General features: G+C 40.9%; 1 protein-coding gene across 7 annotated transcripts in view; it reads left to right on the top strand.

Moving 5' to 3' along the window:
• The window catches only part of SCHIP1 (schwannomin interacting protein 1), a 595,708-nt gene that overhangs the window by 545,789 nt on the left and 37,745 nt on the right, over positions 1 to 12,174 (top strand). Inside the window, exon 1 of one of the 7 annotated variants that reach the window (XM_077488072.1) lies at positions 7,500 to 7,768. The exons of the other annotated variants lie outside the window; for them this stretch is intronic. Within the exon in view, the coding sequence (XP_077344198.1) occupies positions 7,691 to 7,768 (78 nt within the window). The 5' untranslated portion in view covers positions 7,500 to 7,690. Of the gene's footprint in view, positions 1 to 7,499; positions 7,769 to 12,174 lie in introns of those variants that run through there. 7 annotated transcript variants of the gene reach the window in all.

Below are 12,174 nucleotides of genomic sequence, written 5' to 3'. Positions count from 1 at the left end.
TGGACTTGATGGACTTGTGTCTTTTTTCAACCTCACCTACTATGTAACTATGTCACTAAGAGACAGTACTTGCATTCAATGAGAAATGTTCCTTGTGCTTATTGCTGGTCTCTTAAGCTGGCCATACACCTATAGATAATCTGCAGATTTTCTATGGTTAGATGGAAAAAGTGCGACAGATTTCTCCATGTTCGCTAAACTGTGTGGATGGAGGAATCGCCCACTTTTTCCATCTAACGATATAAAATCTGCAAATAATCTGTAGGTGTATGGCCAGCTTTAGTTAAAATTATCTGCATCAGTAATCTAGTGGTGCTGTGGGGTTAATGCAATCAGCTGAACTTGTGATAGGCATTTCTCAAGAGCACTGACTATACTCACCCTTTCCGCCTCCTCCTCCATTCATTGAAGCTGTACTATAGCTTTCATCAATGAAAAGCTCTCTATAATTGAAGGAGGGGCAAATGAATGAGAGGTCCTCCTCATAGCGCCTATGACAGGTCCTGTGCTCATATTAACTGCCGAAGCTCCAGAACATAGGATTTCAACCTTTTAGACTGGATTAACACCATTGCCGCATGCGGCTCCCAGTAGGGGTCCAGTGCATCCTGGTTCACTGTTTAAGGTCTGATTTCGGGCAAAATTTTGGGCTGAATTCAGACCTGAAATGGGCCAAAAGACACAAAGGGCTCTTGTGCAAATTCGCACTGGCGCCACAGCGGAGATATGTGAACCAGCTCCATGGAGAGCCAGTCAAAATCTCCTGTTATTGCAAATTGGATGTGGAGAAGCCGCATCCAATTCGCAATGGTGTGAACCCAGCCTTAAACTATGTATCTAAGAGACCAGCACAAGGGATACTTTTTTTTAAATGGTTGTAAAGTCAGGATGATAAAACACTGCCACCCCCTCTGTTTTATCAAGATATATAGCACTAGATGTCAGGTTTTTTTTTATTCTAATTGTAAGTACCTTATCTCACAGCAATACCTTGTCAGTGTCTTTCCTCTGCTGGTCTTTCCAAAGTAAGGAATGCAAAGGGAGGGTCTGAGATAACCCTCTGACATCAGCCAAGTTGTGTATTTTGTCAGAACACCGGCCAGCAGAGGAATGTCATGTGATCCCTGTGAGATATGGAATTTACAATTAGAGTTTTAAATGACTGGACACCTAGTAGTAAAGATCTTGATAAAACAGAGGGGATGCCAAGTTATTTTTCAAAGGTATTTCAAGTGACAGGGACGCGCATCAGAACTGACAGGCAGGGAGGGAGGGGGAGAGGCAGAGAGCAGGCAGAGGCACGTAATCTGACCACAGTATCATGTATCAGGAGCCATGATTATCGTGGTCAGCAAAGACAGGGGGACACAGGAACAGGCAGGATCCGCCAGGTATTTCACATCATACAAAGGGGCAAATTACACGGCACAAGCACTGTGCTATTTAACATGCTTTAAGGAATCAGGATATATATATATATATATATATATATATATATATATTGGGGGGGGTTACAAACACTTTAAGGCCATATGCGCTCAGAGCTTAAAAAATGCTGTTTATACAGGCATTCAGCATATGCATGTAAATGTATTCCAATGGCCAAAATAAATTAAAATTCTGACAAGTACAATGCATTTATGCTCAAAAGCCATACACACATAAATGTGCGTAAATACAAGCATACATATTGTAACATTAGAAGTTATCTGAGAGGAAGATCGCTCTCCCTCCTCTTTGCCTGCAGCCTTCTGGGCACGTCACCGGTTCCAGAAGGTTGCAGGACCATTCACAAAGCACAGTGTGTGGAATCCCTCAGTAAGTAAATACAGTGAACCTATGTTCATCCTAAAGTGATGTTAAACCCTCACCGTGTAAAACAACTCATTCAGTTTGAAATAGAAATGAAAGGCAAAACATTTGTGTATAGATAAAAAAACATTTTAAATTCCTTTTTTCCGCTTTTTTTTATAAGTGATCACATTCCTTCTGTTCTCAGCTGCATAAGAGCTGGGGGAGGAGTAGCAGCAGCACACTGAGCTTCCCAGTGAAAGGCTGTGCAGGACAAGTCTGATCACTGGGGGAGAGAGGGCTGAGTTCCCAGCATAGCTAGAGAACTGACCACGCTGTGTTCTCCTGCTTGGTTTGGTCACTTTTTAACTGAGGGACTAGCAGAAAAGCCAGGGATTTCACACAAAGAGAACAGAGTACTTTCTCATACAAGTACACGGGACAGCAGGCACATATCAGGAATATGAAAAGTTGGGTTTTTATTCTCTTTTAATAGATGGAAAAAAACATTTTTTTTTTCCTAGGGAATGATTGGTTAATTGAATTTAAAAAAAGCTCTTCACTTTAGGTAAAGCCTCTCCTTCTTTAGTTCATTGAACAGCTGGTTAGCAGCGGTGCTGAGTACATACCTAGTATACAAGTGGCCAGTAGAGGGAGATTCTGCAGCTTCAGAATAAACATGGGTTATAGCAAGCAAACAGCAGTGTAAAAGTTGCATGTCACACAATGCCAGAAGGAATAACTTTTGTTTTGCATATAGCAAGCAATCAGATTTCCCCCTGGAGAGTGGAAGGAAAATCAATTTGCCAATGGCCAAGGGAATAGATGCATTAAATTCAATCCATTTCAAGAGTTTCCTTTACACCTCTAAAGGACTTTTTACAGTATAAAACATCCTTGTTTGGCTGTATGGAGACACATTCTTAAGCCGGCCATACACAAATCAAAATTCGGCAGTTTAGCAGGGGCTGAACAAATTTCAATCCATGTATGGGTGCCCTGGGTGAACACAATTCGATCTACCGATCCATTTGTGCACAACCAGCCTGTCAGGCTTTTCACGAACGATTAGTGCCCCCGGCTATAGTCAGCGATACTAATCATTGTGTTTTGCAGGCAGGGAATGCTGGTATAACACAATAGCACTGCAGGTGTAATGGTAAGATAGGTTCTTCCTAAAAAAGAGAAAGTATAAGGCCTCATGTACACTGCTTCTGGTAAACGGACGTTCAGAGGCAGTTGGCTGCTTTTTTCAACTACTCCTGAAGTTATCCAATGTTATCTCATGTGTACATGTACACAAATCCATTTAATGTCATTTTTAGGCAGTTGTGCTTATAGGCTTTTCTTTGAAGGCAAACATGGCTAAACGCGGTAACTCGTGTTTAGCCACTTTTTGTTTACAGGTGTTTTTCATTTTTGGCTATTTTGAAGAAAACAAAAATTTTTTTTTTTTTTCAAACGCTTGAAAACGTGGCAAAACTGACATTTTAAACGTGTGTTACTATCTGTCAAGTTAAATCCTTCAGGAGAGGTTGTAAAAACGTCCCGTGTACATGAAGCCTTATGCAGTTGTGTTTCCCACCTAGAATAAGGTAACTGAAAGAACAGTGGAGTTCATAGCTGGGAGACAAAGCTTTCATTATGTTTTCTGCTCTCAGTGTTCTGTAGCAGGTTGCAATGTTGGGAGTTAAAAGCTTATCTGAAGCTCAGAGAGGGACTGACAGGCTGGCAGTCTGCAGAAACAATCTGTCTACATTCCCAGGTTTCTCTGTAGAGGTGTAATTGACCTAAAGATTTGGGAGGCACTTCAGTTGTCTGCGCTGGAATTTGAAATATTTTTGTTAAGGTGACTCAGCAGACTTTTTAATGCTAGGCTGGGGGTTCTGCTTCTACTCTTTACTGATGTTACCATTTTAAAAGCATTTACCTTTCATATGATATTTCATGTTAGGGTGGTAACATTCTCTAGTTCCCTATACCCAAACCCAACAGCTGGGAAGTGAAGGGAAGGTGAGCGTGGGCAGCTGGGGAGGGCAGGGCAGCACTAAATGAACCCGTTACTTTGCCGTTTATTTGCCAACCCGTTACTTTGCCATTAACAGTCTTAGGCCCCTTTCACATGGGCTTTCCGATCAGGTCCGCCTGTCAATTTTTCAGGCAGACTTGATTGGACCGTTCTGTTTCTTCTATGGAGTGGCAGATGTCAGCGGACACATGTCTGCTGACACCAACCGCCATCCAGTACGATCCTGTTCGCCAGTAACAGACAGATGGTGGTCCTATTCTCCATCCATCCATCAGATCGGATGGAAATGTACAGGCGCTCTGTTTTCATGTTATTGCCCTATAGAGGAGGGCAGGACTGTGTTTATGTCCGCTCTGCATAGCGGAGTGGACACTGACCTGTCATCCACCTGCTCAGCAGGGATCAGCGGAGAGATCCCCCACTGACCAAGCAGGTTCTGATAAGCGGAGGTGCCTGCGTGAAAGGGGCCATATTTGTATGGATAATCAAGAACAATACAGCACTGAAATGCCTTTATTTCTCAGAGAAAGTGTTGCTACAGATTGTCTACAGTTCTGGTAAAAAAAAGCCAAAGATTTAGTGTGATTTCTGGGGGAAAAAAAATAATTACTACTCTTAATTTTGATCCTCTTCTTAACATTTAACATTTGAGTATAGGTACACTTAATCCATATGAGTTTCCAGAAGAAGATCTATGAATGAGCAAAAACAATAATTATATATCTTTGTTTCACTTTTCTGTTGAAAGCCCCATGGTATCACTTTCCTTGTTAAAAGATTTTATTGGGTTTTCAAATCATAAGAGATGAGGAGTAAGCAAACATGAACAAAGAAGATGAAGCTCAGTACGGCATGGTCCGTTAGAGCAGTGGTCATCAACCCTGTTCTCAGGGCCCACTAGCAGGCCAGGTTTTATGGGAAGATGCAGACTAGAATACTGCAATCACTGAGCAGCAAATGATATCACCTGTGATGTATTTCAGGTATCTTGCAAACCTGGCCTGTTAGAGGGCCCTGAGGACAGGGTTGATGACCACGGCATTAAAGGACCAAAGCTTACTATGTATAACAAGAAATCACTATATAATTGTGTGCAAGGTCATCGGAGAAACAATGTACTCAGTAACAGCGGAAATACAAGCAAAACAGTATGATCTAGCAGTAACCAAAGGGACTGTATCTGGGGAGAAGGAGACGGCGTTACTGAAGAAGGGGGGGAGCTTCATTGCTAGCGATGAGAAATGACCCGGTCTGCCAGAGAGATATTTAGTGAGGATGGTGTGGAGTGTGCTACCATGGCAAAAGGACTGTTTGGTCAAAAGTCAGCAGTAAGCAGTGAGTGACCCAGGGTTGCCATAGTCACTAAAACGAAAAAAAAACAGGTCTCCAAATTTGACTCACTATGGCAAGTGAGTCAAATTTGGAGACCTGATTTTTTTCGTTTTGGCATGTATCATCACGTGATCTACCCTGTATTTAGCCTCAGTTACAATCAATGAGGGGGATTTCCAAGATTTAGCTAACGTTTCTTTCGCCACTGTAAGGAGTTGGACAATGTTTCTATCCGCTGTCGGGTTCTTCCACTGCCATTGCGGGTAAGGGAACACGGCAGTGTAGCCTTACGGCTCCACTTCTCTCTCATATTGGCCCGGTGTAGTGTCATATTTTGCTCCCCATCACAGAATGCTCCAGAAGTGACGTTGCAGCCAGAAATTTAGCACTGCGCACGCGCGATGCGTTCCAAACACCTGCGCCATGCGTTCCAAATGATTTGCAACAATGCAGACCAGTGAAACAGTCAGATAATGTCAGAGAAGTGAGGGGAGGTAATCCCCTCCCCGAGCCACAGTTACCTGCTCTCTCTCCACCGCTCTCTGCTCTGTCTAAAGTTAATTTCACGATTACCTCCCTTCACTCCCGTGACATTATCTGACGGTTTCACTGAACTACATTGTCGGAAACCCTCTGGAACGCATGGTGCAAGCATTTGGAACATATCGCGCATGCGTAGTGCTAAATTTCTGGCCGCAACGTCACTTCCGGAGCATTCTATGATGGGGAGCAAAATATGACACTACACCGGCGGCTGGGGAAAGAGGAGGCAGCCGAGCGGTGACATCAAGGGCCATGGAGCAGGCTCCCGGAATTATAGACAGGATACCTGTGAAAGACAGGTATCCTCCCCCCCCCCCCCCCCGAAAGGTGGCAAACGTGGCACTGGAGGGGGGGGAATCAAATAAACAGAAGTTCCACTTTTAGGTGGAACTCTGCTTTAAGAGTCTGTTCAGTCTGGAATTTAGACTTTATTTATATTGTATATTCACATCTGGGGTGTGCTAGTCCAAATTATTCGTTTTCAGAGTACTACATTGGACAATGTATTACAGGCATTTATATAGCACTGACAATTTACACAGACTGTACATACTGTACATTCACATCACTCCCTCCCTGCACTTAAAGTGTAAGTAAACTCTTACACCCCTTTCATACTAGGGCGCTTTTCAGGCGTTTTAGCGCTAAAGCACCTCTCAAGCCACCCCAGTGTGAGAGCCCGAGTGCTTTCAAACTGGGACAGTGCGCTTGCAGGATGGGAAAAAAAGTCCTGCAAGCAGCATCTTTGGGGCGGTGTATACACCGCTTCCTCACCACCCCTGCCCATTTAAAAGAAGTGTGCTTTGGCAGAACCGCAACACAGGCACTATTAACCCTTTCTTCAGCCTCTAGCGGAGGAAAAGTGCTGCAAAAACTATAGCGCTGCTTTACCACTAACGCTGGCACCATCCCAGTGTGAAAAGGGGTCTTAAGGCTGATACACATCAGCCAAATATCGACTTGTACAACAGAAAGCAGCCAACATTTGGCCCATGTGTACAACAGCCTGTCTGACAGAAGATTTTACCGGACAGGCATGCTGGAAAACCAGCATCTGATCAGAGCACTGAGCGCCCTGTCAGAACACAATAGCTTAGAACCAACATTGCTTAGTTAGTCATAGCGACCCCACAGTTTAGCCAAAATGGAATTGATTGTGCAAAAAATAAATAAAAAATTTGTGAGTGTTAACGTAAAGAATTGCATCCTCACCCACAAGTTGCCTAGGCCATTCAGATGCATTTCGAGGGATTGATATGCCTTTCTCCTCCTTATCTGTGCAGCCTATCATTTGTATTCAATCCAGTAGACCTACTGTTGACAAAAATTACACTTTTTTTTCAACATGCTTTATGAACAATGAGATTTCTACCTAAAATGCATGTTCATGCATTATGGGGAGGAAAATGATGTGAGTGGGCTTTTTGGTTTGTATCCCTTGGCTTTATGAATTGCATTGGCTGTAAGCAATTAAATTGTACATTTATTTTATAATGGCTGAGTGCCAAAGTATTGAATCTATTCCTTATGAATAGAGTGGAGATTTTAGCCAGAAACTGACAATACACATTTTGCTGTAGAATATTTCACTGTCTCCTTACCTCTGAAATCTAAATATAATGGTGTCAAGGATCCAGATGCGGCATTTTGTCTTTATTAGGGAAAGGCAGAAGCCTATCAGTAGATAGAGGCTACATTCCCGGTTGAAGTGTGGCAGGTGATAGTGGGAGTATGACGGGATCTGGTACTGTGTGCAAGGCAGAGATAGATCTGAATGGCAGAGACTAACAGATGTCTTCACTTGTATGTGAGAAGAACAAACACACAGTGGGCCTAAGTAAGGAGAAATGCACATAGTCTGTGTGTCTGAGCTGTCACATAGCCTAGAAAAGAAGGCTAATCAAAGTCTTTAGAGACAAGTATTCCAGGCAGCTGCTGTAGAAAGTGGAGCATGGGCAAACTTCTTATATCTTCGAAGGCTAGATCCTGCTAAAAATGAACTACAGCAAGCAAAGGAAGGATATGACCTTGCATGAAATCTCTTCCCTTAATTTGGTGGAAACATCTGCAAAGGTAACGGCCCTTTTGATACAGTAGCAGTAGAGTTTTTTTTCTTTTTTTTAAATGTGCTTTGCTGTCTACAGAATGAAATTCAGTAGGCTCTCTGTAATAAATTATAGTTATGGACACCTCAAAAGTACTTTCGAATGGCATTCGTCAAGTCAACAAATGTACTGCTAAGAACTTTCATACAAATGTTCATACTAAAGTGCGTTCCACAATCTACTAGTGTATGGCCAGCCTTAGGACCCTTTCACCTTGCCTTGGCATGACTTGCGATGTGTTTTTCATGAGTTTGTTGTGGTTTTCAAGGATGGTAATTTTAAGGGAATCAGTTAGAGCAAAATACAAAAAAAAAATAGCTTTAAGTGTCGTGATAGTACATATGGGTCCTACAGAAATCATGACATCATATATTTTGCTCAACCAATATTTGCCATGCATGTAGGTAGGTGTCAGAAATTTATAAAGATTTTTGCCAGAAGTTCAATAATGATCAATTCTTTGATCAATAATAATAATGTACCTCTCTTAATTGGGGCTAAGCCAATTCTTCAGTGATGGGACAAAAAAAAAAAAAAACCCCAATGAATGATAATACAGTATAGCAATTTTTTTTTTTTTGCTTAGATTTAGTTGTTTGTTTCACCTTTTTATTTTTTTTGCTACATTGTATCCTTCCAGTTTCCAAATGTTACAAGCTGGATCAAAATAGGGCAGACTGAGGGTACATGAAAAGCAGTTATTTTGCTCAGCATTATAAATAAGCCTTTATATTGTACTATAAACTACATTGCAGCTTTAGAGAAACATAGGGGGTTATTTATTGGGGCATCATATATTGGTACAGCGTTTGCTAAATTTATCAACCAATATTTGCCATGCATGTAGGTAGGTGTCAGAAATGTATAAAGATTTTTGCCAGAAATTCAATAATGATCAATTCTTTGATCAATAATAATGTACCTCTCTTAAGTGGGGCTCTTAATTGGGGCTAAACCAATTTTTCAGCGATGGAAGAAACAAAAAAAAATCTGAATAAATGATAGTACAGTATAGCAATTATTATTATTATTTATTTTTTTGCTTCGATTTTGTTGTTTGTCTTTCGCCTTTTTTTTTTTTTTTTTTTTTTTTGCTACATTGTATCCTTCCAGTTTCCAAATGTTACAAGCTGGATCAAAATAGGGCAGACTGAGGGTACATGAAAAGCAGTTATTTTGCTCAGCATTATAAATAAGCCTTTATATTGTACAATAAATCACATTGCAGCTTTAGAGAAACTATTTTATGTATACATAGGGGGTTAGTTACAGAAATCGTGACATCATATATTGGTACAGCTTTTGCTCAATTTATCAACCAATATTTGCCATGCATGTAGGTAGGTGTCAGAAATGTATAACATTTTTTGCCAGAAATTCAATAATGATCAATTCTTTGATCAATAATAATGTACCTCTCTTAATTGGGGCAAAACCAATTCTGCAGTGATGGAACAAAAAAAAAATCCCACTGAATGATAATATAGTATAGCAATTATTTTTTTGCTTAGATTTAGTTGTTTGTTTCGCCTTTTTTTTATTTTTATTTTTTTTACTTTTTTTTTTACTTTTTTTGCTACATTGTATCCTTCCAGTTTCCAAATGTTACAAGCTGGACCAAAATAGGGCAGACTGAGGGTGCATGAAAATCAGTTATTTTGCTCAGCATTATAAATAAGCCTTTATATTGTACTATAAATTACATTGCAGCTTTAGAGAAAATATTTTATATATGCATAGGGGGTTATTTACTAAAACTTGAGCTTGCAAAACCTGGTGCAGCTGTGCATGGTAGCCAGTTAGCTTCTAGCTTCAGCTTGTTCAATTAAGCTTTGACAATAAAAGCTGGAACCTGATTGGTTTCTGTGCACAGCTGCATAGATGTTGCACTCTCTAGTTTTAGTAAATAACCTTCATAGTTCCATATATGTGTTTTATTGCAATTTCTCTTGGCAGCTTGCCGTCTTTTTTGACCGCACTTTTGAAGCAGACAGGGGAAGTAGCTGATCTATTAAAGTGGATTGTAGTGAGTTAAATATGAGTGCAAGCCATGGTGATTAGAAAGCCCAGCACAAGAGCTTTCACCTTACAGGGATTACATTATTACTGGGAAAGCGACCACGTGTAGTCACTTGAAAATAGCTAAGAAGCTTATTCTTTGCAGCACGCCTGTATGTTCAGTGATACATGTGGATGTTTTTATTTAATCAGGGCTTAATTTCTTTTATTAAAAATGTTTCACTTGCTGGCTTCATTCAAGGTGCTTTATTCTGGAGATTTGTACCTTTCAGAAAACATGGCTGACAAGTTGTTACAGATTATGGTCCATGGGATGTAGTTAATCTTCTTACACCAGATTAGATCCCCCATCCCTTTAATTGCATGAAGTGACTTATTCTATGTATTTGTGTATGTTAAGATGTGTAAAATTAAACTAGAGTCAGATGAGGAGAATTCTAGAAATGCAGGAAAAGCTTGATTTTATTTTAGATGGACGTCATAATAGCGTATATTCCTTGGTTTAATTTTTGATGCGTTTCCTAGTATCATCCCATTTTCTGAATATTATTTTTCCCATATATTTACTCAACGATTTTGAGTATTCACTGCTAATCGAATGTCCTGCACATGGATGTCATTTTTTTTATATACATTATTGATGATATACAGGCCATTCATAAAGTATTCGAACCCCCTTTACCTTTTTCAATTTTGTTATGTTGCAGCTTGGTACTACAGTTTAAATAAATTTTTTCTACTTAACCGCTTGCCTACCAGCCGCCGCAGCTGCAGCAATATGGCCCGGCTGCGTGACTCGCCATCATGTTACGTCAGTTCATATTTTGCCCACGAAGCTGATGCGAGTGCACGCGCCCCCTGCTCTCCCACGAAGCTGATGCGAGTACACACGCCCCCTGCTTGTCCACGAAGCTGATGCGAGTGCACACGCCCCCTGCTCGCCCACGAAGCTGATGCTAATGCACACGCCCCATGCTCGCCCACAAAGCTGATGCGAGTGCACACAGCCCCTGCTCGCCCACGAAGCTGATGCGAGTGCACACGCACCCTGCTGTCCCACAAAGCTGATATGAGTGCACGCACCTCCTGCTCTCCCACGAAGCTGATGCGAGTGCACACGCCCCCTGCTAGCTCACAAAGCTGATGCGAGTGCCTGCGTGCTCCTGTGTGCTCCCGCGATCACTCGGGGCACACAGGAACCGAGGTCAGTGTGTGTAAACACACAGTTTCTGGTTCTCTGAAGGGAGAACAGAAAGATTGACTGTTAGAATCACCTCCCCTTGATCGCCCCTAGTGTTAAACACTTCGCTGCCAGTGAAATTTTTTACAGTAATCAATGCATTTTCATAGCACTGATCACTGTATTAATGCCAATGGTCCCAAAAATGTGTCAAAATTGTCCGACGCGTCTGCCATAATGTCGCAGTCCCAATAAAAATTGCAGATTGCCACCATTACTAGTAAAAAAAAAATTGCGATTTATTCATTTTTCTTTACCAAAAATATGTAGAATACACATCAGCCTAAACTGAAGAAAAAAATAGTATATATATATATATATATATATATATATATATATATTATTTTATTTTTGGGGGGGGGGATATTTATTATAGCAAAAAGTAAAAAATAATGCATTTTTTTAAAAATTGTCTCTTGTTTTTGTTTATAGCGCAAAAAAAATAAAACCCGCAGAGGTAATCAAATACTACCAAAAGAAAGCTATATTTGTGGGAAAAAAAGGATGTCAATTTTGTTTGGGTGCAACATCGCACGACCGCGCAATTGTCAGTTAAATTGACTCACTGACCACCACAATAAAGTAGCATAATCTGTATTCCCTGAAACCGGAAACTTATACTAAGGGTTCCTCCATGTTGCAAAGGTTGAAAAAGGCTGTTCTAAGCCTTCCTCACTAGAGATGCACTTTAATAAATATTGGTTGTTTTGTTACATTTCCGCGCGACTGCCTCAGGCGACCTGCACACGACAGCAGCGGCGACTTGCAAAACGACTTCTATATAGAAGTCAATGCAAGTCGCCTCAAGTCCCCCCCTAAAGTAGTAAAGGAACCTTTTGCTAAGTCAGAGCGACTTGAGTCGCTCCTATTAGAACGGTTCCATTGTACAGAATGGAACGTGACTTGTCAGGCGGCTAAGTCGCCTGGCAAGTCGTCCCAGTGTGAACCGGTTCTAAGAAGAATCCATTTTGTTCAGATTTTTGTGACTGTAACTCTAAAGTAGAACTATAGTCAAAACTTTTTTTAATTTTGGATAAAGCAAGGGAGAGTAATAATCCCCTGTCAGATTTTATTGTTTTGTGCCATCTATGTCCCATTGCAGAAATTTCCCTTGA

Source organism: Lithobates pipiens, unplaced genomic scaffold, assembly GCF_037356315.1.
Source record: "Lithobates pipiens isolate NorthernLeopardFrog02 unplaced genomic scaffold, aLitPip1_a1.2 Scaffold_18, whole genome shotgun sequence".
In the NCBI taxonomy this organism is placed as follows: domain Eukaryota; kingdom Metazoa; phylum Chordata; class Amphibia; order Anura; family Ranidae; genus Lithobates; species Lithobates pipiens.
Note: the sequence above shows the minus strand (reverse complement) of the source record. Positions and strands in the feature narration are given on the sequence as shown.